We start from the raw sequence: 20,674 nt of genomic DNA on the forward strand, positions 1-20,674 counted from the left end.
AATAACGCTACACGGTGACCTAAATTATGCGTGTAATTTATTCCCTCTTGTACCAAACTAATTCGTATGTACGTTTGGAAATGGGTATTTTCCGTATATCGACGTTGCCGAAGAAAAAAAATATATAAACTATAAGTGATTCCAGAACGATGAAACGTGACACCTTGGCAACAGAAGTATACTATTTTCAAAACATTAGAACTCCACTGGCAAGGCTGGCATGGCACGAATTAACCTACATGTACCTTGTGCGGTGCATCTAGGTGTATATCAAATTGATTGTAGGTGTTAGAGACTCCAAATTGTCTGATTTTTAGGTAGAAATTTATACCATCGAGATATCTGATGATTACATTATTTTGTAAATTGTATCGTGACTTTGATACGATAATTTTGTACAAAATTCCGTTCTGCGAGGAAATAGCTTATTTTCCAGGGTAAAATCTAAATGGCCTGTGACTATACGAAATGTATCTACATTAAAACTTTTCGTCGTATAATACATATAAAAAGTTTATCCATGTTTGAGTTTGAAATTAGTTGTTGAATTGGGTTTTTTTATTCTCCAACGAACCCGCCTCGATAGTTAAATTTGAGCGAATATTTGCCACACAGTTGTACGTAAAATGCTCGAGAGTTTAATTCGAAACAGGGTGCGCGGAATTTTCGTCTCCGGTCTCGCTAGAATATTCGGCGAATTTGTTTGCTTCGTTCGCGAAATGTTTACATTTTTAAAAAGACCGAAAACTTGGAATATTTTACCTGCGAAAAAGACAAGATTAATTCGAACGTCGGATTTTTACGCCGAATATACTTCTTTCTTTGTTTAATGTAAAGCTTACCTATACTAAAAATATAGAAGGGGTGAGATTATTCGTCGTTGGTATACCTAACCCACCTGCAGTACAAGTTGCAGAATACACTGCAGGATTTAAGTGAACAACGCTGAGCCAAATCCAAAGCAGGGTTTATAATTTGCTAACATGTTGAAATTTGTTATTCGTCGAAAGTTAGAGACTGCTTCGAGCCGAGGTGTCGTGAAAAAAATACACCCCCAGGAAGGGAAGAATTAACGTTTTATGAAGAGATACCTCGACTAGACCTATACGCATTAATATTACCTAACGGTTTCTGCCTACTGGTGAGATTAGCTTTGTCTTAGTCGCATTAAAGGTGTAGAGATGGGTTGCTGGTCTCATTACCTGACTTTGCTGTTTTCGTATACGAGGTGATGAAGTGTGAAGCGACATTAGCCCGGATTAGGAGCTTGTTTTTAATCTCGAGTAATTAATAAGAGTTATGTTGAATAATTACGCAAGGTATTTGGGTTGTAATTATGGTTAATTACGTCGAGTTTTCAATCTAATTGAGTATTTGGTTTGGGAAAATTGTTGAAAAAATCACTTTTAGCATACTTATTTGTCCCGTGCTGGTTTTAAAAAGTCAATTTGAAACTAGAATGTACCATAAGCTCTCGAATTAGTAACAATCAATATTAAAATTTTGATCAAAAGGAGGAGCATTTGTGTTCTCCTCCTTGCTCAAGAGAAATTGAAACTTCATTTTGTGAATGGATTTGTCATAATAGTAGGTACATTATTTTTCCAATTGACAATTTTTTCAAAACTGACTGCATTTTTTAAGAATCAACAGTTTTGAAAATGAACAATTATTTAGAAATTGAAAACTTTTTGAAAAATGAACAATTTTTTGACACTAAAATTCTCAATTTCTTGACTGTAAAATTGACTATCTTTTGACAATGTTTTGAAAGTAATTGACACAATGTGTTGAAGTCTGTCCAGTTATCAAAAATTGACACTTTTCAACTGTGAACAATTTTTTTTGCAAATCAACAATATTTTGCAAATTGAAAATTTTTTCCAAACTGACAATTTTTTGCAAACTGAAATTTTTTTTGAAAATTTATAATTTCTTGGCTACAAAATTGACCACTTTTAACGCATAGATTATAAATGAAAATGAACAATTTTTTGACATTTTGACAATTTTTTGCAAATTGGCATTTTATTAAAACCGAAAATTTTGTGAACAATTTTTTGGCGAATTGGCACCTATTTTTCAAATTTACAATTTCTGTATATCTATCAAATTGACCATTTAAAAAAATCTTGAAAATTGACAATTTTCTTGACTATAAAATTTGTTTTTTTTCGACAGTGTTTTAAAAATTTGAAAATAAACAGCAATGGTTTATCGTCGTGGTCGCTGTTTCGAAATGAATTTCTCGTCATCCTATAATTATTCGTCCAATACGACGGCGATTTTAAGCGTGCAGCTGTATTAGAAAAATAAATTGAGGCTCATCAAATTCGAACTAACATTTTTCAATGTGTTCAAAACTATAGAAATAATTCCGAACCTCACAACTGTTGAAAATTCCAAAAAATTGCAGCAAAAGCTTGAATCTTTGTGAAAACTATGTATTTTTAAAACGACAAAAAAAAACTAAAGAAAAGCATTAAAATTATAATAAAAGGAGGAGTCCCGATGAGGCCATTTTTTGGGCCCAGATGCAGTTATCGACACGACGACTCTTAAAATGTTGTAATATGTAAATGTCTCAAATACGAATCTGTAGATAGTTAACCTAAAATGACAATTTTTGAGCTCCAGGGGTTCCCAAAGTCGTGAATAAAAAAAAAGAATTTTAATAGGAACCACTGAATATTGTTTTCAAAACTTTTTTAGCGTAAAATATCTGTTTGAACCCGATAAAGTTATGCGAGCTGATTTTCCTATTGTCGACCCTCGGGGTCAAAAATGTTGGGGGGGGGGGTTAATTTTTAGAAAATTTTGGAACCGCAATTTTGAACCTACCCCTTTGAACCCAGCTAAAAAGCTTTTTACTGTTTCTCCGTCCTTCCAAATTTTGAGCTCATTAAAATTTTGCGTTGGTCCTCAAAAATCCGATTTTTCATAATTTTAATACTTTGGGAACCCCTGGAAAACTAGAAACCTGCGATTTGCGTCAAACGTAACGTTTTGAGGTATATATTCAACTATCTAGATGAAAAAAGTTCAATTAAGCTTAAGCTTCCTGTATATTTGTAATTTTGAACCATTTTTTGGAGCACCCACTTTAGGCACCCCTAAAAAAAAGCGTTTATGCATATTTTTTCAAACAAATTGAAGAATTTAATTTCGAAACACACTAGCAAGTGCACTATAATTTTTCATTTGATTTTTCCTGAAACTTTCAAAATTGAGCTTTTTTTAGGTCAAATTCTGAGATTTTACTCCTCGAAAAAACGTTAAAATCACGTATTCACGATTTCAACGAAGTAAAATCTCAGAATTTGACCTAAAAAAGCTCAATTTTGAATGTTTTAGGAAACATTAAATGAAAAATTATCCCTTTGAATTTTTTAGTCGAAAATTGTAATTTTTTATAGCTTTGGTGATGATTTTTTTTTAGTGTTTCTATGTCGTTTTTAAAAATAGTTTTCATAATGTTTTAATTTCGCTGAAATTTCGTGAGTTTGTGTTTGGTGTCTTTTTTGATATCCTTTTGAAAATGGTTTTCATAAAATTTTATGCTAATTATTCTAAAATTTGCTCAAATTTCATCATTTTTGATTTTTGCCAATTTCAATTTTTTTTTTTTTTTTTTTTTACAAAATATCTTGTTTTGAAAATAGTTTTTATAACATTTGCTAATTTTGCTAAAATTTCATCAATTTTTTGCGATTTTTGTTAATTATGTTTTTTTACTTTTTTTCTAGTGGTTTTAATGTCGTTTAAAAAATAGTTTTTATGCTTGAGCTTGAGAAATCATTTGTAATAATCTTACACTTCTGGTAAATTACTAGTAAATGTCGTATTTCGCAATTCTATGGTAAAATTTTGGTAATTACTGCTTTCTTCTTGGGTAAACTTTTGGTAATTACCGTGTAATTGATGTAATATTTTTAGTAAATACCGTAATTTTTTGGTAAATGATCGGTAATTACTGGTAAATTTTTGGTAAATGTCGTAATTCTGTGGGAAAATTTTTGTTTTTGTCATCACCTCGTATTTCTTGGGTAAATTACTGGTAGTGAACGTAAAATTGATGTAATATTCTAATTAATTACCGTAAACTACTGGTAAATTACTGATATTAATTACTAAAATATCCAAATAAAAATAATATTCAATATTTTTCTTTTTTTTTTTGCAGAATTTTGGAGATACCCGATGGCGAATCCTCGTCAATCATTAAAGATGGAAGACGAATCGCCATCCTCGTTATCGACTATGGCAATGCCATTAAAGGAGAGCAACAACGCGCCGCAAATGCAAAACACGTCGTTCTTGGGTAGCAGCAGCTCGAATAGTCCGGCCAGTAGTCTGAGCAGTTTTGAAAGCAGTAAGCTTCATCATACTTATTTTATTTTGTATACTACTCGCTTAGTTCATCGATACATTGTTTCTCTCGAACTCGATTCAATTCGTATGTGCATAAGCATGCACACATGCCGACGAGTGTTTTAGTATAAGGTCACTCTCGGCGTGTATGCGTAGAATTTATATGTATTGACCAACGTTTGTGCGTTTTTACTGGTCTAGGGAATAATAACAATAACAGCAGCTGCAGCGCATTGGAACAGCCGAGTTTGGTATTCGATTTAGACTCGTCGAATATTCCGCCAGACGAATCTTCATCTCAAAATAACAGTTTGATGACAACGTTTAAAGGCTCTCCGCAGTTTTCGTCCATACCGTATAATCAAATCGGTAGATATTTTGACTATATTTTGTGTTTTTTTTACGACGTTATGTATTCCGTATGTGAGATCGAATCGTCTTTATCGTGGTGTTATGGTACTTTCACAGGGATACCAGTTACTCCTGAGAGTCCTTCTTCGTTACCAGTTGAAACTAGTCATTCGCAAGTGTGTATACGCAGACCGAGGCCAACGCCGCCCAATACGTTGAATCTAATGTCGACGACTGCATCGACCATAAGTAAGTTTTCGGTTTAATTTTACAGAGATTGACTCAGATTATGGTTGCAGAAAAAGGTGCTAATGAATGTAAATTTGATATTTTCGCAGGTTGTCGACCAGATACTACTAATACAGCTGTTGTCCAAAGTCAACTCGTCACTCCGACGAGTAAAACGCCTCCTCCTCCGCCACCTCGATGGACTAAGCCTTCGTTGACGAATTGTACGAGTACTTCTCCGAATTTCACTGTTACAACAACGTTGACGTTTACGGTCAATAAAGACAAGTCGCCTTCGCCCGATTTAAAAGTACGTATATTTCGAGTAATAGTAAACTAAAAAATCTCGACCAAAATTACTAAAACGTTCTGCTCTTATGTTTGCTCAGGTATCGCCATCACCTCCAATCGAGAAACCAGCCGAAAGGCACATCAGCACGCAAATAGTCCACGCGACCTCGTTAACTGCCAGTTTACCAACGATCGCTCCTACTCCTCTACCCCGATCTCATATACCGCATATTACTTCGCCTACCTCACCCTCGCAAACATCGCAAGTCTTGTCGCCGGTCTCCGAAGGGAATACTAGACCGTTCAACAGACGTCACCGACGACACCATAAAGAATCGAACCACTATCAAGAATCCGATATCATCGAACCGTCGTACCACCGAAGTACCCTGGCAGACAAAGTTAGCGATTACGAAGATTTATGGGCTCAAGACAGCAGTCTGGTCAGCACGTTTAAACCCCAACCCCCGCCCAGATCATTGCCACCGTCTATCGAAGATGTGTCGTTGCCGTCGACCAAGAGTGTTTTCAGGAAGATTTCCACTTCGCCTCTGAGCAACGAAATGGCCCCCGAGAAGCCTGCTACGCCGTCCAGTACCCCGGAACCGAATAAGAATCGGTTCGGTTTGGTGCTGGATGTGTCCGGCGGCGAAGTGGTACCTTTGACGCCGAATTGCGATGCCGTTACGCCGGTTTCGTCTTCCGTTGAACCGTCGATGACCTCTACTCCTGAGGTGAGTTCTGAACGCTGCAGTCGGTTTTACAAATTTTTTTCCTATCTAGAATAGTGGGTTTCAATTTTTGGAATTTTTGACGTTTTAAAATCAAATATCGGATTTTGTTCAATTTTTTTTTTTTTTTTGTTGACTGTTGTTTTTAGATTCATTTAAATTTTATGATAGAATTTTAGATAATTCCCCCCTCCCTGTCTTAAGTTTTATTGAATTTCGTATAAAAAATTTCAAATTTTCTTTCATTTTCAAAGAATTTTATCATTTTTGTGGAATTTTGGGTGAGTAATTTTTAAATTGGGTTTCCGCTTCAAGAAAGATAAGAAGAAGGGGCGGAAGGGGAGGAAACTCGCAATGAAAAAGAGCCTTTATTTTTAATAGTGATATTCTGCTTCAATTTTCTGAATCTTTAGACATTTCGTGAGGAGAGGTATTTTCAATTAATGAGTTTAAAAAAAAATCAATTTCTCAGAAAAACTTTCAAGAAAAAAAATATACTTACAAGGGAACCTCTTGAGGTGTCACCCTCCGATTTGAACGGGACCATGATTTTTGGAAAGAGCATAGTCTAAAACCCCTAAAACCAAATTTTCAGCTGCCCAAGTTCATTTTTCGATTTTTGGCGAATTTTTGAAAATTCAAAATTGACTGTTTTTGGCGATTTATGTTTTTTTTTTCAAAGTACGTACTTGATCAATAAAAATGGTCAAAATAAGTCCCAAAACTAATATTAATTACCCAAATCCAAATTTCACAATTTCCAGCCATTTTGAAGCCTCCAGCGCGATTTTTCAATTTCTCCAAAATTTTGAATTTGCTCCAGAAGGCGTGAATATGAAGTTGGGCAGCTAAAAATCGAGTTGTATATTATACTCGACCTGTTTAACGAGTTTATCCACATTTGAGCTGATTTATAGTGAAATTTGGATAAAGAGGAAGGGGGGGGGGGTTGTCTTGCACAAGATAAACTCATTCGTGCAAATTTCCAAAATTTCCTGGGTAATCAGGGTATCTAACAGTCCTTCTAATCTTACAAGTCCTACTTTTGCTGTGCTTTTGCCCTACCTTTTCTTCCGATCGAACTTTGAATTTTTCAATAATGAAATTCATAAATATCCTTTTTTTTGCAGAGTTTTGAAAACATTCATTGTAAAATTTTCAAATTTGCCAACTCGGAACTCTAAATTCAAAATATGTCATTTTTTCAGAATTTTCTATTTCTCAAGTGCGTTAAAATTGTTCCTAAAATTTTTCAAAAATTTTTTAGCCTTCGTTATGTTTAGACAGAAATGACAGAAATAAGTACATTCTTTTCCTCTGTTATAATGGTTTTCTATAAGAACAAGATTGCACTTTTTTCTTCAAATAAATCCGTTGAAAAAGTGTGATAAAAACATAGTTCTGATGTTCTGAATCGAATTCTTTTCAATAATTTTATCCATTCTTTTTTTCTAAGGTAGTTTCCAAGAAATCAGTTTGCATTATTTTTTAATTTTTTTAAAGGGCAAATACCTACCTTGAAAAAATGTCATGAAAAATTTCACTAAAAACGCTCAAAATAAATCTGAACAACAAAAACCTGAAATGTTCAAAATATTGCTGAAATTTTTTTAAATGAGTAAATAGGATCATCAGCAAACATTGGAAAAGCAAAAAATCTATAAGTAGAAAAATTTATCCCCTCCCCTACCCTTCACTTCCCTTCTCTTCCCCTCCAAAAAGACAGAAAATTAGTTTTAAAGTGTTTATGAAATGATCTGCCAACAAAAAATTGAAATGGTAAAGGTATTCTTGACATTCTCTTCCCCCCCCCCCCAAAAAAATCTTGGATCAACCGAAGACAGTGGAAAACGATAATTTTACATATAATAACCCCTTCCCACGTATCTAGCAAAAGTCTTGTTTTTAAGTAACATTTTTTTCCTGTCAAAAAATTGAAAATTTGAAGTGTTCTGATGATTTGTAATTTACGTACTTATATCGAATTTAACCAGTTTACAAGTTGAAGATTTTTTTGGGCTCCCGTGATTTATTGGTTCTTTTAAATTTCAGATTTTTTAATTATTCACCTATTTATTATCTACGTATTTTTTTTTTTTTTTTTTTACCAAAAAAGAAAACATTTTGTTTACTAAGAATTGCGACCTTTTTTCCTGTAAAAAAAGTTGAAGTGTTCTGATGATTTGTAATTTATATTGAATTTAACCAGTTTTCAAGTTGAAGATTTTATTGGGCTCCCGTGAAAATTAAGTAAATTTCAGATTTTTTTATCGTTCACCTGTTGATGATCTATTTTTTTTTTTTTTTTTTTTTTTTTTGTACTAAAAAAGGAAACATTTTGTTCACTAAGAATTGCGATTTTTTTCCTGTAAAAAAATTGAAAATTTGAAGTGTTCTGATGATTTGTAACTCATATTGAATTTAACCAGTTTTCAAGTTGAAGATTTTTTTTAAGCTCCCGTGATTTATTGGTTTTTTTAAATTTCAGACTTTTTCATCATTCGCCTGTTGATGATTTTTTTTTTTCTAAAAAAGAAAACATTTTGTTCACTAAGAATCGCGACTTTTTCTCTGGTTTGTGCTTTTTCTCAAATTATTAATGATGTTTTGAATTTTTAAAATTTATTTGTCAACTTTCAAAAAAAAAAATCCTACAATGTTTGTCATTTCTGACAATTTCTTGTCCCCCTGATTCCTTTCAATTTTTTCACAATAATTGGTTCCTATTTTTCAGTCAACGTTGCACTTTCGGTCATTTTCTGGAAAAACAGGAAAAAATTACAAATTTTGGGATTTTTATTTCAAAATTGGAGATTTATGCAAAAATTAGTTTTGAAAATCTTTCTTGGCAAAAAAAAGTGGCAACCGTGTAAGGTTAGTTTTATAAACAACCATAACGCTTTGAAATTATGTTGATGTTGTTGGGATGGGAGAGGGATGAAAATTTTATAAAATTCAGAGAATTCAATCAAATTTTGTCAAATGAAGGCTTCAAAATCCTCAATTATTGAATTTTTAGAGTGATAAAATCTTAACCTAATCATATTTTAAAATCTTAAAAATCAATGATAAGTACAATTTTTTATTTCAAGTTTAATAAAAAAAAAAAAAAAAAAAAAAAATAGATTCGTTGTTGGGATTTGTCTTTAAATCATCCGTTCAAGTGTACCTAATTATTGTTAATTTGATTGTTTTTAGTTCCCCTAAAATTTCATTTCCAAAATTGGAACCTTTTTGATCTTCATTTTTTTTTTTTTTTTTTTTTTTGTGAATTTCACAGCATGAAATATTTTACATTCTCTGTTAATTTTTGTTGTTATTTTTGTACCTATTTTAACAACTGTTATTTTATTGTTCGCAGGCCGCCACACCAGCTGAACCACCCAAGCTGGGCAGTCCGTTCTACGCGGAACCGGCGGACGCCATCAAACAAGCGGCCGCTGCTCTCAAAAGACGAACAAAACCACCGGTATTCACTCCTCAGCCGTCGATTCGTAACAGGCACTCGGAGCCTTCATCGCTACATCAATGGCCACCAATCGTCCTCTCGGGAGGAGGAAATCTCGAACGAATCGATTCCAAAGAAGAACTCATCACCAACGGTTCGTTCTCATCTTCGGTCGACAATCTGGTAGCTTTAAGGAAACCCAGATACAGCAATGGATCTACAGTCAGCGCATCTAATCCGTTTTCCAAAAACGTGAAACCGGTCGAGCCGCCCAAAATTGGCTTGAATAAGAACAAAGGAGGTGATTGGGCTTTGGATTCGAGCTGGGAGTTTTTCGGTATGGTTTTAACGAATATTTACGCAGAAAATAAAAAATGTAAAAGATTTATAATATCTATGTTAATGGGGGTTGTGATTTTTTTTCACTTTGATACACAGCTAAAGAAGGCCATGATGACGAAGATGCGAAATCTGATAAAAATCTCACCGTAAGCAGTACCTCGGAACGAGGGGATGAAATGTCACCGGAACCGGAAAATACGTCGAGTAATCGCAGTTTAACGGTCCAGGAAATGATAGCTCAAAAGTAAGGAAAAGGAAACAAGCGCGGTCTGGTCTGTGTAGAGATGATTCATCTCATTTTCTACTCCGACATTGCGAGCAAAAAAGGGCTTTTTGCGAAGCGTAATCTGATATAACTACCTACATATGTGTACTTATGGTGTTCATTATGTTTATGCAGATTACCAAAGTTACGCCTTTCTCCGGTATTCGATCGAGATAAAAATACTTCCAGTAGGTTGAACTCTTCTTTGGATACGTCCAATAACAGTAACGGTAACGATAGTAATAATAATTCCGATAAAGTCTACCATAATGGACTCTCCGTTCTGTCTCAAGTCAGCGATACGAGCGATACACAGGTAAATTTTGTCAGCATTGGCTGGGTAATCCAGGGATGAAAAAATCTCGATCATTATACAATGTTTCTATTTTTTTTCAAGACTGAATTCTCGGAGCCTTGGGATAGCTCTCAATGGGATTATTTATTCACTAAAGTTACCCAAGCACCTCAAGAAGAATCTACAAATAACCAGAGCCGATGTAGAAGTTTTAAGGAAAGATTGGATCCGCTTTTGTGTAAGTTGAAATTTACAAACTCGAACACGAATAACAATAATGTCTTCGTTCTCTCCATGCCATTAATTTATAGGATAAATTATTAAGTACATACATACTTACTTACACTACTTACCAGCAACGAATTTGGCTGATGTAATAATTTAATAATATGTCGTTTATGTCTGATCGAGCAGTGAACGCGTGACAAAGTAAATAGTCGGCGGACAAAGTCTGTTACCATTTTGGGATCTAATTTTTCTCGTTCGTTGGTGTATGTAAATATGCGTGATCGAACACGTGAATCGCGCAGTACCATCAAAAACTAACAAATCTGTGATGAATTTCACCGATGGAGTGATTTTTTCCCCAACAAATTGACGTTTTATATACGCGCCGCTAAGTAAATAGGGAATTGGAAATTTAAATTACTGCGCATTTAATGCGTAGGTCTAGGTACGAATTTCTGAGATTTGCTCGTATTGGACTGATTCTATTCTTACTATTCTTATCTGTCTTCAAAAAAAGCCACAGTCGAATGCTGTTTCATGTTTGTATTGACTTTGTTTCGGATGAGGGAAGGGGTATGCAGGTGTGAAATCGGTTTCATGATCACAGAACCGAGTTTAAGTCTGTTCCTTGTCTTCATATTTTCATATTTGTTCGTTTTCGAGCATTTCTCTTGGTTCAGGGTGATTCGATGGTCTCATAGCGAATAAATTAGATTGGTCTGGATTCTGTAGTTTATGCTCAAGTTTCTGGAGTTGAGATAATTAGTTCACTTATCAATCTTTTGAATTGTTGTGTTGGATCGAAAAGGTTTCTGTCATAAGTAAAATTGGTACTTCTTTTTTTTTTTAATGTGTGAAATGTTGATAAATTTTTGGATTTTTAGAACAGTAATTGCTGCAATTTTAGCGATTTTTTTTACCCAAAAAAGGGATAACCACGACAAAAAGCACCTAATGAGCAAAATGTCAGCTTTTTTTGAACAAAATTGAGCATTGTTAAGCATTTACATCCAAAAAATGCCAAAAAAAGCACTATCAACTTTCACCATTCGCTTCAGAATAAAATGAATAAACTAGCTCTAAATAAATTACATTACATTTTTTTACCAGTAAATTTTCCTTATGAGTTAATTTTAAAAATGAGTAGATACATAATGAAAAATTCAATCAGCCTTACAGCCTAAAATGTTGTACCCTTTGAATGAATCTGAAACAAAAATTTAAAAAGCTTCATATCATGAAGGAGTCCTCTTTTCTGGAATTTTATTAAATTAGGTAGCTACACTTGAAATTTTATGAAGGGGTTTCAATCTGGATGCTAAGTAAACAACCAACGTAAGAAAATTCATTTTTTAAAATTCAGGGTTCTGTAGATACTCATGTATGAATGTTTTTTTCTGTATTCAACAATACACCACCTAGCGAAATTGTAAATGCTGAACTCCATTATTTCGTTTTTTTGTGATTTTTCAAATAATTACTAAAAGGTGCACTTCTCATTGAAAAAATAACAATTTTATTAAATGAAAATAAAAAGTTTAAATCTAGCACATAGCATACATGTCAGGCTTTCAATTTGATTGGTGGAGCCTCCAGCGAGAATTTTTAATTTTTAGTTCTAAAAGAATAACATTAAAATAATTTAGAATTAATCCTGGAAGAATGGATTTAGAAAATTGTGTCTAAATCGACTGAAAGTACCACTAGTTACACAAGTGGCCAAGTTGTGTTTGTGTTGGTGCTTTTATTTTGTGTCCTTCAAGTATAAAACAGGAATTTTCGAAAATTAAAAAAAAAATGCTGAAGGCTCCAGAATGATCTGAAACTACCGTAAGTTGAATTAAAAGTTCAAAAATATGTTTGGATTCTGAAAAATTGATTAAAAACTAACAAATAAGAGGTCGTCGCTTGCAATTTTACCTGATGGTGTCTTCTTGAGTACTTTTTTGATTTTTTTTCAGTGTGCTCGAAAATTTTTCTACTTTTTCCGAAATTTTATCTTTACAAGCCACGATTTTTGTCCTAATAGTTTGTTGTCTGTTCGTAATTCTTTTTTCATTGGTCATTTCCGTCTTTCAAGTTTCACAGGTAGACAGAATGTTAATCTGGTGCTTGTCTTGTTGATTCTTCAGTTTTTTTATCCTTTTGTTGGCGCTTTCTACGAATCAATCTGATTGTGAGCAACTAAAATGTTTGATGCATCTAATATTTGGATTTTTGCTTAATTTCTCTTTTTTTCAATACTCATTTTGAAGTGCAATTTTTTGCGTTTTTAAAGAGATTCAACGAATAAATTATCTGAAACTGCTTCATAAAATCTTAGAAATTGAAATTTTCAATCATGAGTTCATATTTTTTTCGTGATCTCAATTTTTTGAGTTCATATGTGCTAATTTTATCAATTCCCTCCTGTACCTTAATTTAAATTTTCATTTTATTATTTTTTTGGTAAATGTCAATTTTCGTGTATTTTTACAATTTTTAACTAAGTATGATTTTTCTGATTTTTATTGGTAATTTCTTTGAAATTTTTCCACTCTAAACTTGTAGGAGGGAAGAAGAGGATTCAATGAATTGGAAAGTTATGTCGTTATCGAAAAATACACAGATCTAAGGATCATTTTTCATAAAACTGAACAACTGAGTCGAATAGTGACACGATGGAGAAAACTCATACCGTTAAATAAATTGAATCGAGTGACCTTTGAATCGCTGATAAAATATTTAATAACCCAGTACAATTTACGATATTTCTAAAATAAATAGTAAAGACCTTACAAGGCCGTTTTAGGATTTAAAAAAAATGTTATTTTTGTTTTTCAAATGAGACGTCTGGTTGGAATAATTTCGTTGAAGATGGAATTTGATAAATTATTTCATGTGAAAGTTTTGCAGGATCACTTATATTTTTTGGATTATTGTTCTGAATTGAAAAAAAAATGCATTTTGAAAGGTGACTAATTTAGGGTTGTTATCTGATACATTATAATGATCTATTCTTATCATTGGCGATATGAAATCCAGATTTTTCTGGTATTCTTGAACTTACGTCTTATCGTTGTGTGAAAATTGAATAAGGTTATTATTGTTCACTTCAGAGACTGTTGATTTGTTTATTTGTCATTGTCTTGTTTCGGAAGAGAAGTGGTTACATTTATCTATACAAAACAATTGAATAAGAAAACCGTAGCTAGACAAAATTACAGAACAATAAATGCAAAAACCTTTTTTCCCAGTTTGCTTGCCTTATTTTTGCCACCAGTTTTTCATGCTACATACATTTGAAATTAATTTCAGTATTCACATTCGAGTACAGAAGTACTGAGTAGGTATTTCTTTTTCATTCTTCCTTAGAAAATTCTTTTAGGCACGATAAAGTGGAATTATTCAGTCCTTGGTCTTAGTATTGTGTAATATGTTTTTTGAGAGCTTCGGTTCCTCAATTGGTCCTCTTCTACTGAAATTTCTCTCAGAATAAGCATTTGGGTAAACAGGACATTGTTTTCTGGTGATTCTATTAAACAATGTAATATTTTCTCATATCTCGAATGGTCTTTAAAATTAATTTATAAATACTGTTGCAATTTGGTACTTGTGCTTCTGAACAATTTTTTGTTTGAAATTTCAAACGTGTTACTGTCCAGTCAGTTTTCCTGTCCCTTTCTAATCACGTAATTAAAATTAGTTGTTTTTTTTTTAGAGCATCAAGTATCAGTTCTGTCTCATTTTTTCAATGTGATTCTGATGAGTGAGAGCATTCTATGTAATAATGCAACTAAAAATCTCAAGTTGGTCCTAAGCTTGCTTAAAATCTTTTAGATATTCTACATACAGGGTGTCCAAAATACTGCGTAAAATGTATTTTTTCGAATTTATGTAAATATGTATTGATCAGAAAAAAAGGATTTCTGATTTTCTTTAATATTATTCTTTGATGGTTTTCAACAATTCCTTGTATTTCGGTGGACGAGAAAAAAATAGAGTTTGAGAGCTTTGCAGTTTTGAGTTGAACATTTTTTTTGTATCGTATTTTCTCAAATGAATTTTTGAAACATCTTCTACAATGCCCCGAAAAAAATTTCTGAGCATTTAAATTTCTCAATTTTTTCCCTGGATTCAATGGTGGTGATGACGTGGATCAATTCTACCTAAATTAAGTATACTTAATAAATGATGAGAAATTCCGACTTCTCAAAAAAAAAAAAAAAAAAGATAATAATAACATTTTTATAGATGAATGTGACTTTCAGGTGGGTAAAAAATCTTTAGAAAATTGGTAGAACTCGCTCAAATTTGAGGGGGAAAAAAATGATTTGATTCTGAGAGATTTCGAAGATGTTTCAATAAGGATTAGAACCTTAAATTTAGTATTTCAAAAAATTGCCCAACTAAATTCGCATAGAATTGAAAATAAAATTACCTACGTCAAAGTCCACCTCGAACCGTATAGTAAAAAAAGAAATCATGCAATTGAATCATCCTTCGCGCAATATTACGAGTATAAATCTGGTCTATTTGCCCAGACTTTCGATTGTTTATTCGTACCAAAATTCACTAAATTACGTCGTAATTTAAAAAGATGAGCGGGAAAGAAAACACTGGCACGTCCTAGAATGCGACTATCACGCTCAAAAGCACCGTCCACCGTAGAAAAGTCACATTTGTGACCTTTGCCCGGCATGATGAGACAATAATGCTCGTCTATTTTTATATCAGTGAGTAGTTCAATATACGAAACGTGTAGCTCGTGCATAAGGATGCATGCATCAGAGCAGGATAACGAATCATCATGCTGTCTTTTTCGCACTGAATTCTTTGAGATAACATTGTGTACATTGACAAAACACAGAGAGAGAGAGTAGCTACTAGTATGGGAAAAATCTATTGATTGTTTTGTGTACCATGAGTATTGAGTACTTGTACCTAATCGTACGCAGTGTATACTTTGTTTGCCTTATTGTCTCGATCGCAAGTGCGCGCGGAAGCGCCATTATGAGGGTGGGAGATCTGCTTTATATTGCGGATCGACCTAGCGAAAAGTTTTAATTTGATTTTTTCGGTTTGTACGGTAAATCGTCTCTTGTTCGCTGTCTCTTCTTGAGTGTCGATTTGAATTGAACTTATTTTACTGTAGTGTTAGTTTATATACGTTTGGACTTTTGATCATCGCTGATAAAGTGTGTCGGTCATTGAACGATTCGTAATTTTGTGATTTGAAATCGCATAAAATGGGTGTCAAACTAAAACCCGCTGGTGCCGTTACGATTATAGTGAAGCTGAAAAAATGGTACACTGAGACCAAGACTAAAATTAAGGATTTTAACGAGAAGACTCGTCAGCGTGTTAAGGCTGCGAAAAACAAATGCAAGAAGAAATGCCTGGCTATATTGCCTGGACGTAAGAAAGATTTGCAGGCTACCTGTAAGTTAATTTTATTTTTAGATTAATTAGGTAAGGGGGACTTTGGTCCGATTTGTGCCGAGGAAAGATGCCACATTTTTGTTAATTTTTGAGGATTTATGTGATGATCCTCAAGATTTGTTGAAAATCATCTACCTATGTACTATTATTTTTCTGTATGTGTATCATGTCAATACCTTTGCAAGCATTAACAAATTAAGAGTACTTAATGGAATTGAAGAATGATACATATGGGTTCCCGCACATTCGCCCGAATTCAATACCTCAAACAGACATTTTCCCCGAATTCACAAAATTTGATCAAAAATTTTAAAACTTTTTTTTAATAATAGGTATTCCAGGGAAATATAATTGGATGTGATGTGGTCTGGCCAGATCTAGTCCAATCAAAACTGCGATCTAAACAGATTTAATTGAATCTGTTCAAATTTAGATCTGATCAAACTTCTCCGGATACAGTCTACTTTTTGATTTGACTGACCCGTTTTTCTTTTTTTTTTTTTTTTTTTGAAATGAGAGGAACGTGATGTCAGCATGTAAAAAAGTCCAAAAAGTTCATAAATCGCAACCCAACCTTCTTTCTTTGGTCTTTAATTCAAGAGGTAAAAAAAAATTCATAGAAAATTTGAAACTCTAATCAAAATGTTTCTCTCACAACTCTGAGAAAAAAAAAACATAAAAACGACTTAGGGCGTATTTTTTTTTATCAATTTCAATTTTCCCATTAAAGGTGATACATTCTTTTTTGGTTCCGAAAAAATATTTTCACTTTTAAAAAATAAAATAAAATTATGAGGCAATAATTTAGCCATGGCTCCACGTCCTTTTTTGGAAAATTTTTGATTTTTTTCAACACCTTGAAAACTTTGATAAACACACAATTTTTTTGCACTCATTCATAAAGTAGGTTCACAAGTTACTTATTTTGAAGGGAAAAGCTATACCTAAGTAGGTACATAAAGTATACGAATTGAAAAAAAATCATCCGGGAGAATCGTTCGGGTGATTTTAATGCGGGGAATCGAATTCTGTCGGATTCAGGGAAATCGGATTCGGGGGAATGAGATTCGGGGAAACAGGTGTTCGGGGGAAATAGCCGTTCGGGATAATGGATTTTTTTCATTTTTTTTTTTTTTTTTTTTTTTTTTTTTTAAGAATTAACCGCCTGTTTTTAGAAAATTAGATTTTACTCATACATTTTGAAAAACGAAATATGTAAAAGCCCAAATTTTTAAAATCTCCGTCATTTTTTGTTTTGATGGATTTTTTGTTTTGATGAATTCAAGAAGTTAATTTTGAGGAAAGTGACTAAAGGTACACGTTTTTCTGGAAACGAAGGGGGTAGAGTTTCTAATGCGCGCTTCAAGATGTTTGCTTGAAGCAAAACTACCAAGATTTTTTAGTTCAAAAAAAAAAAAAAGCTCAATAATTTTACAATGAATTTTCAACCTGTAACGATGCAACAAAGAAGAAGGGGGTGGGGAAGGGTTATTCAGAAAAAATTTACATCACGTAAAATTACTAGAAAATGAACGAAGAAATAGCATGACTCTCCAAAGACTTCAAAAAAAAAAAAAATAATTTTTGTGCTTTTTTGACTCCGACAATATTATGAAGGCGTATTCAAATTTGTCGTTAGTTGCCCTTGTATGAGCTTCCCTGAACGATTGAAATACGTCACCAATCGAATCAAGAGGTTGAAAATGAGATGCAATCTAAATTTCCGCCCTTTTTTATTCACACATTCTCAAACGATGAATTTTTCATTTATTTCAAAAATAATTAGAGAACATTTTGGATTTGAACCGGAATGAGAAGATTTTTAAAGTACACATATACCCAAAATTGATCGAAAGGGTCACAAAGACAGGCTTCGTAGCGGGTCACTTTTTTCACAAAAAGTCACTTTTGGTTACTTTTCTTTCAAAAAAGTCAACTTTTTGAATTTTTCATCCAAATTATCTTTTTTTTTTATTTTTACTTTTCAAAATATCAATTTTTCGAAAGTTTTTGCCCGAGCAAACTTTTTCAGAATCAAGATGGAAATTTACTTTTTAAAAATTCAAGTTTTATGGCAAAAAATAAACTTTTTACAAAAAAACATCGTTTTTATGCCTCTCAAAAGTCAAAATACAAATTTTCAAGAGCTTTTGCCCTCGCATAGGCCTGTCCTTTTCTCATTTTCAAAATCAACTTCCTTCAAAAAAACATCATTCATAATTCTAAAATTTAAAAGGTAAAAAAATGAACTACTTGTTCTCACATGTTTAAAAAACGGATTTTCCAATGGAGCCGGGTGGGTTGCTTTTATTTTTCAATTTTTTTCTCTCCTGAACGCTGAAATTAAAAAAAAAATAGGTCACTTTTTTAGTCACTTTTTTCATTGATGAAAGTCACTAAAGTCACTTTTTTAAAGAAAAATTTGGCTACGATGCCTGCACAAAGATGATGAAACAAAGTTTATAGAGGCTGAATTCTTTTGTACATACATTTTTTTTTTTTTTTTTTTTTTTTTTTTTGAAAAACTGGAGATTTGAAAATCCGCTGGAGGCTTCAGAACAGTTTGAAACCATCACTAATCGACTTGAGAGATCAAAAATGGGATACAAGCCAAATTTTGACGTTTTTCGTTCACAGGTTTGCGAACGATAAATTCTTCATATTTTTCAAAAATATTCAATTGCTGAAAAAAATGTTGGGATTTGTAGCAACACAAAAATATTTTAAAAATATGTGCCTAAATCGATTTAAAGGGCCTCAAAGTTGATAAATCCGTGTTAATATGCGCTGAATTTCATTTTCGCCCTATTTATAGCGTTTTTTTGAATACTGGAGAGTACAAAAATTCACTGGAGGCTCCAGAACGGTTCGAAACTATCACCAATCGACTCAGGAAATCAAATACAGAATTCAAACCAAATTTCAGCTTTTTATGTCAATTTGATAAAATTTTGATTTTTTTCCATGTGCTAAATTTGAATTTTCAAAAAATTCTTCAAAAATAAAGAAATGAATTTTAGCCTTTGAAATTTTTGTTTGGAACCCTCTTTCGATTCTCTTTTATTTAGTTCAATTTTTTTTTTGTATGTTGGGATATGTAAGTACTTCCTTTGTTACATGTTTGAAAACTCAACAAAGTAGGTACATATTTTTTTTGTTGAGAAAATTTTTTTTCTGAGATGGATCAAAGTGAAGGTTTTTCGGGTGCGCCCAATCGCCCATGAAATTTGGTTAAAAATCAGTAGTTAATCCTCTGTTGTGCTCTAAATTGCTGTTTGAGCAGCTAACCTCGTCCCTTTTTTCCCTTTTTCTACGCCATGCACATATGTATTTCAAAATTCCAGGGTCACTTTACAGCTGAAAATTGTCGAAGGTTCGTAAATGAGGCCAAATAATGATACGTACAGTGTTGTACAGATGCGTAGCAACGATTTGTATGTTTTAACCCTTTGGCAACCTATTACGTTTTTTTCGAATTTTTAATTTTTTTTTCAAGAAAACAATTGCTAGTACTCTCCTAAATGCATTTGAGCTGTCGGAGAATTTTTTACTCCTCTCCTTGGAGCTCCACTGGCCACCCGAAATTTAAAAAATTCGGGATGACGTATGTCCCACTGGTATTTTATGAATTGTTAGTGGGACGTATACGTCCCACTGGTTGTGAAATAAAACTTGAAAAATTACGCCATCTATCGGGATATTTATAAACTAGGATGAACTAAAGTAGGTATGATTCTGGTCTGGCAGTGGAACTGCTCTACCAGTGGGACCAAATTACATTGCCTTAACGCTTACAAGCTGGAACTGCGGGATTTTTTGTTATGGTCACTGGGATCTATATGTCCCGGTGGTTGCGAAAGGGTTAAGAGCGAAAGGAGTTTTTTTTTTTTTTTTTTTTTTTAAAGATGAATTTTATTTATTTTTTGAAGGAGAAAATCGTCAGTTTTCGAAAAACTCAATCACTCAGATCAAAAATTACTAAAATTTGCACCAAAAGCGACGAAAAAGAGTATAAACCACCGAATTAAAAAAACTCATCTGTTTCGATCTACGTTTCAATTATTAATTATGCGACTCGCATCTTGCAAAATTGCCTACAGTCTGGAGCATCATGTTCAAAGCACGTGCTCGAGTAAATGAAATTATATGTCAGTGTACCATTTAATTTTACATATGTACTAAATGCAGCTGTATTGACTAAATTACCACGCGTTTGTCTGTGTTTACTTTGAATTTGCACGTGCTCTGGGTGCTCGATATATCAATCGGCTAGGTCGTTTCATGTCGTACTTCTACTCATGAACCCATGTGTTTGGTAATTTTCCTGTCATTAATTGCGTTCTTTTTTTTCATTTTCCATGTTACAGCTCCGCCACGACTGAAGGCTTTGGCTAGGACTAGAGTGACTGCTACCACTCCTGGAGCTGCTGTTCGTAACTATGCTCTGAGATTGGCCGCGGATAAGGATACAGTTTTTGCTCAAAATATCGATAACTTCATCTCGTGCACAAAAGAATCCAAAGAAACTAAACCTCTCGTTGTGATGAGAAATATGAGGCAATTCATGTCTGGAATGAAGAACTACCTGGTAACGCATGGTGAACGTGAATTTATCAAGGAAGTCGAACGTGAAAGGAGTAAGGTAGGTGTTCCATCATCTGTTTTTGAATGCCTCATTTTATAAAAAGGAGATACCGATGATA

General features: G+C 33.2%; 1 protein-coding gene across 4 annotated transcripts in view; it reads left to right on the forward strand.

The window, feature by feature from the left end:
- Positions 1–20,674, forward strand: part of spri (sprint) — a 201,822-nt gene that overhangs the window by 176,537 nt on the left and 4,611 nt on the right. For all 4 annotated transcript variants that reach the window (XM_065349199.1, XM_065349201.1, XM_065349202.1 and 1 more), the window contains 10 exons: positions 4,184–4,372; positions 4,573–4,740; positions 4,840–4,971; positions 5,061–5,260; positions 5,340–5,975; positions 9,334–9,757; positions 9,859–10,006; positions 10,163–10,343; positions 10,425–10,560; positions 20,339–20,613. In XM_065349199.1, the coding sequence (XP_065205271.1) occupies positions 4,184–4,372; positions 4,573–4,740; positions 4,840–4,971; positions 5,061–5,260; positions 5,340–5,975; positions 9,334–9,757; positions 9,859–10,006; positions 10,163–10,343; positions 10,425–10,560; positions 20,339–20,613 (2,489 nt within the window). The remainder of the gene's footprint in view (positions 1–4,183; positions 4,373–4,572; positions 4,741–4,839; positions 4,972–5,060; positions 5,261–5,339; positions 5,976–9,333; positions 9,758–9,858; positions 10,007–10,162; positions 10,344–10,424; positions 10,561–20,338; positions 20,614–20,674) is intronic.

The sequence above is a fragment of the Planococcus citri genome, chromosome 2 (genome assembly GCF_950023065.1).
Source record: "Planococcus citri chromosome 2, ihPlaCitr1.1, whole genome shotgun sequence".
NCBI classification, from domain to species: domain Eukaryota; kingdom Metazoa; phylum Arthropoda; class Insecta; order Hemiptera; family Pseudococcidae; genus Planococcus; species Planococcus citri.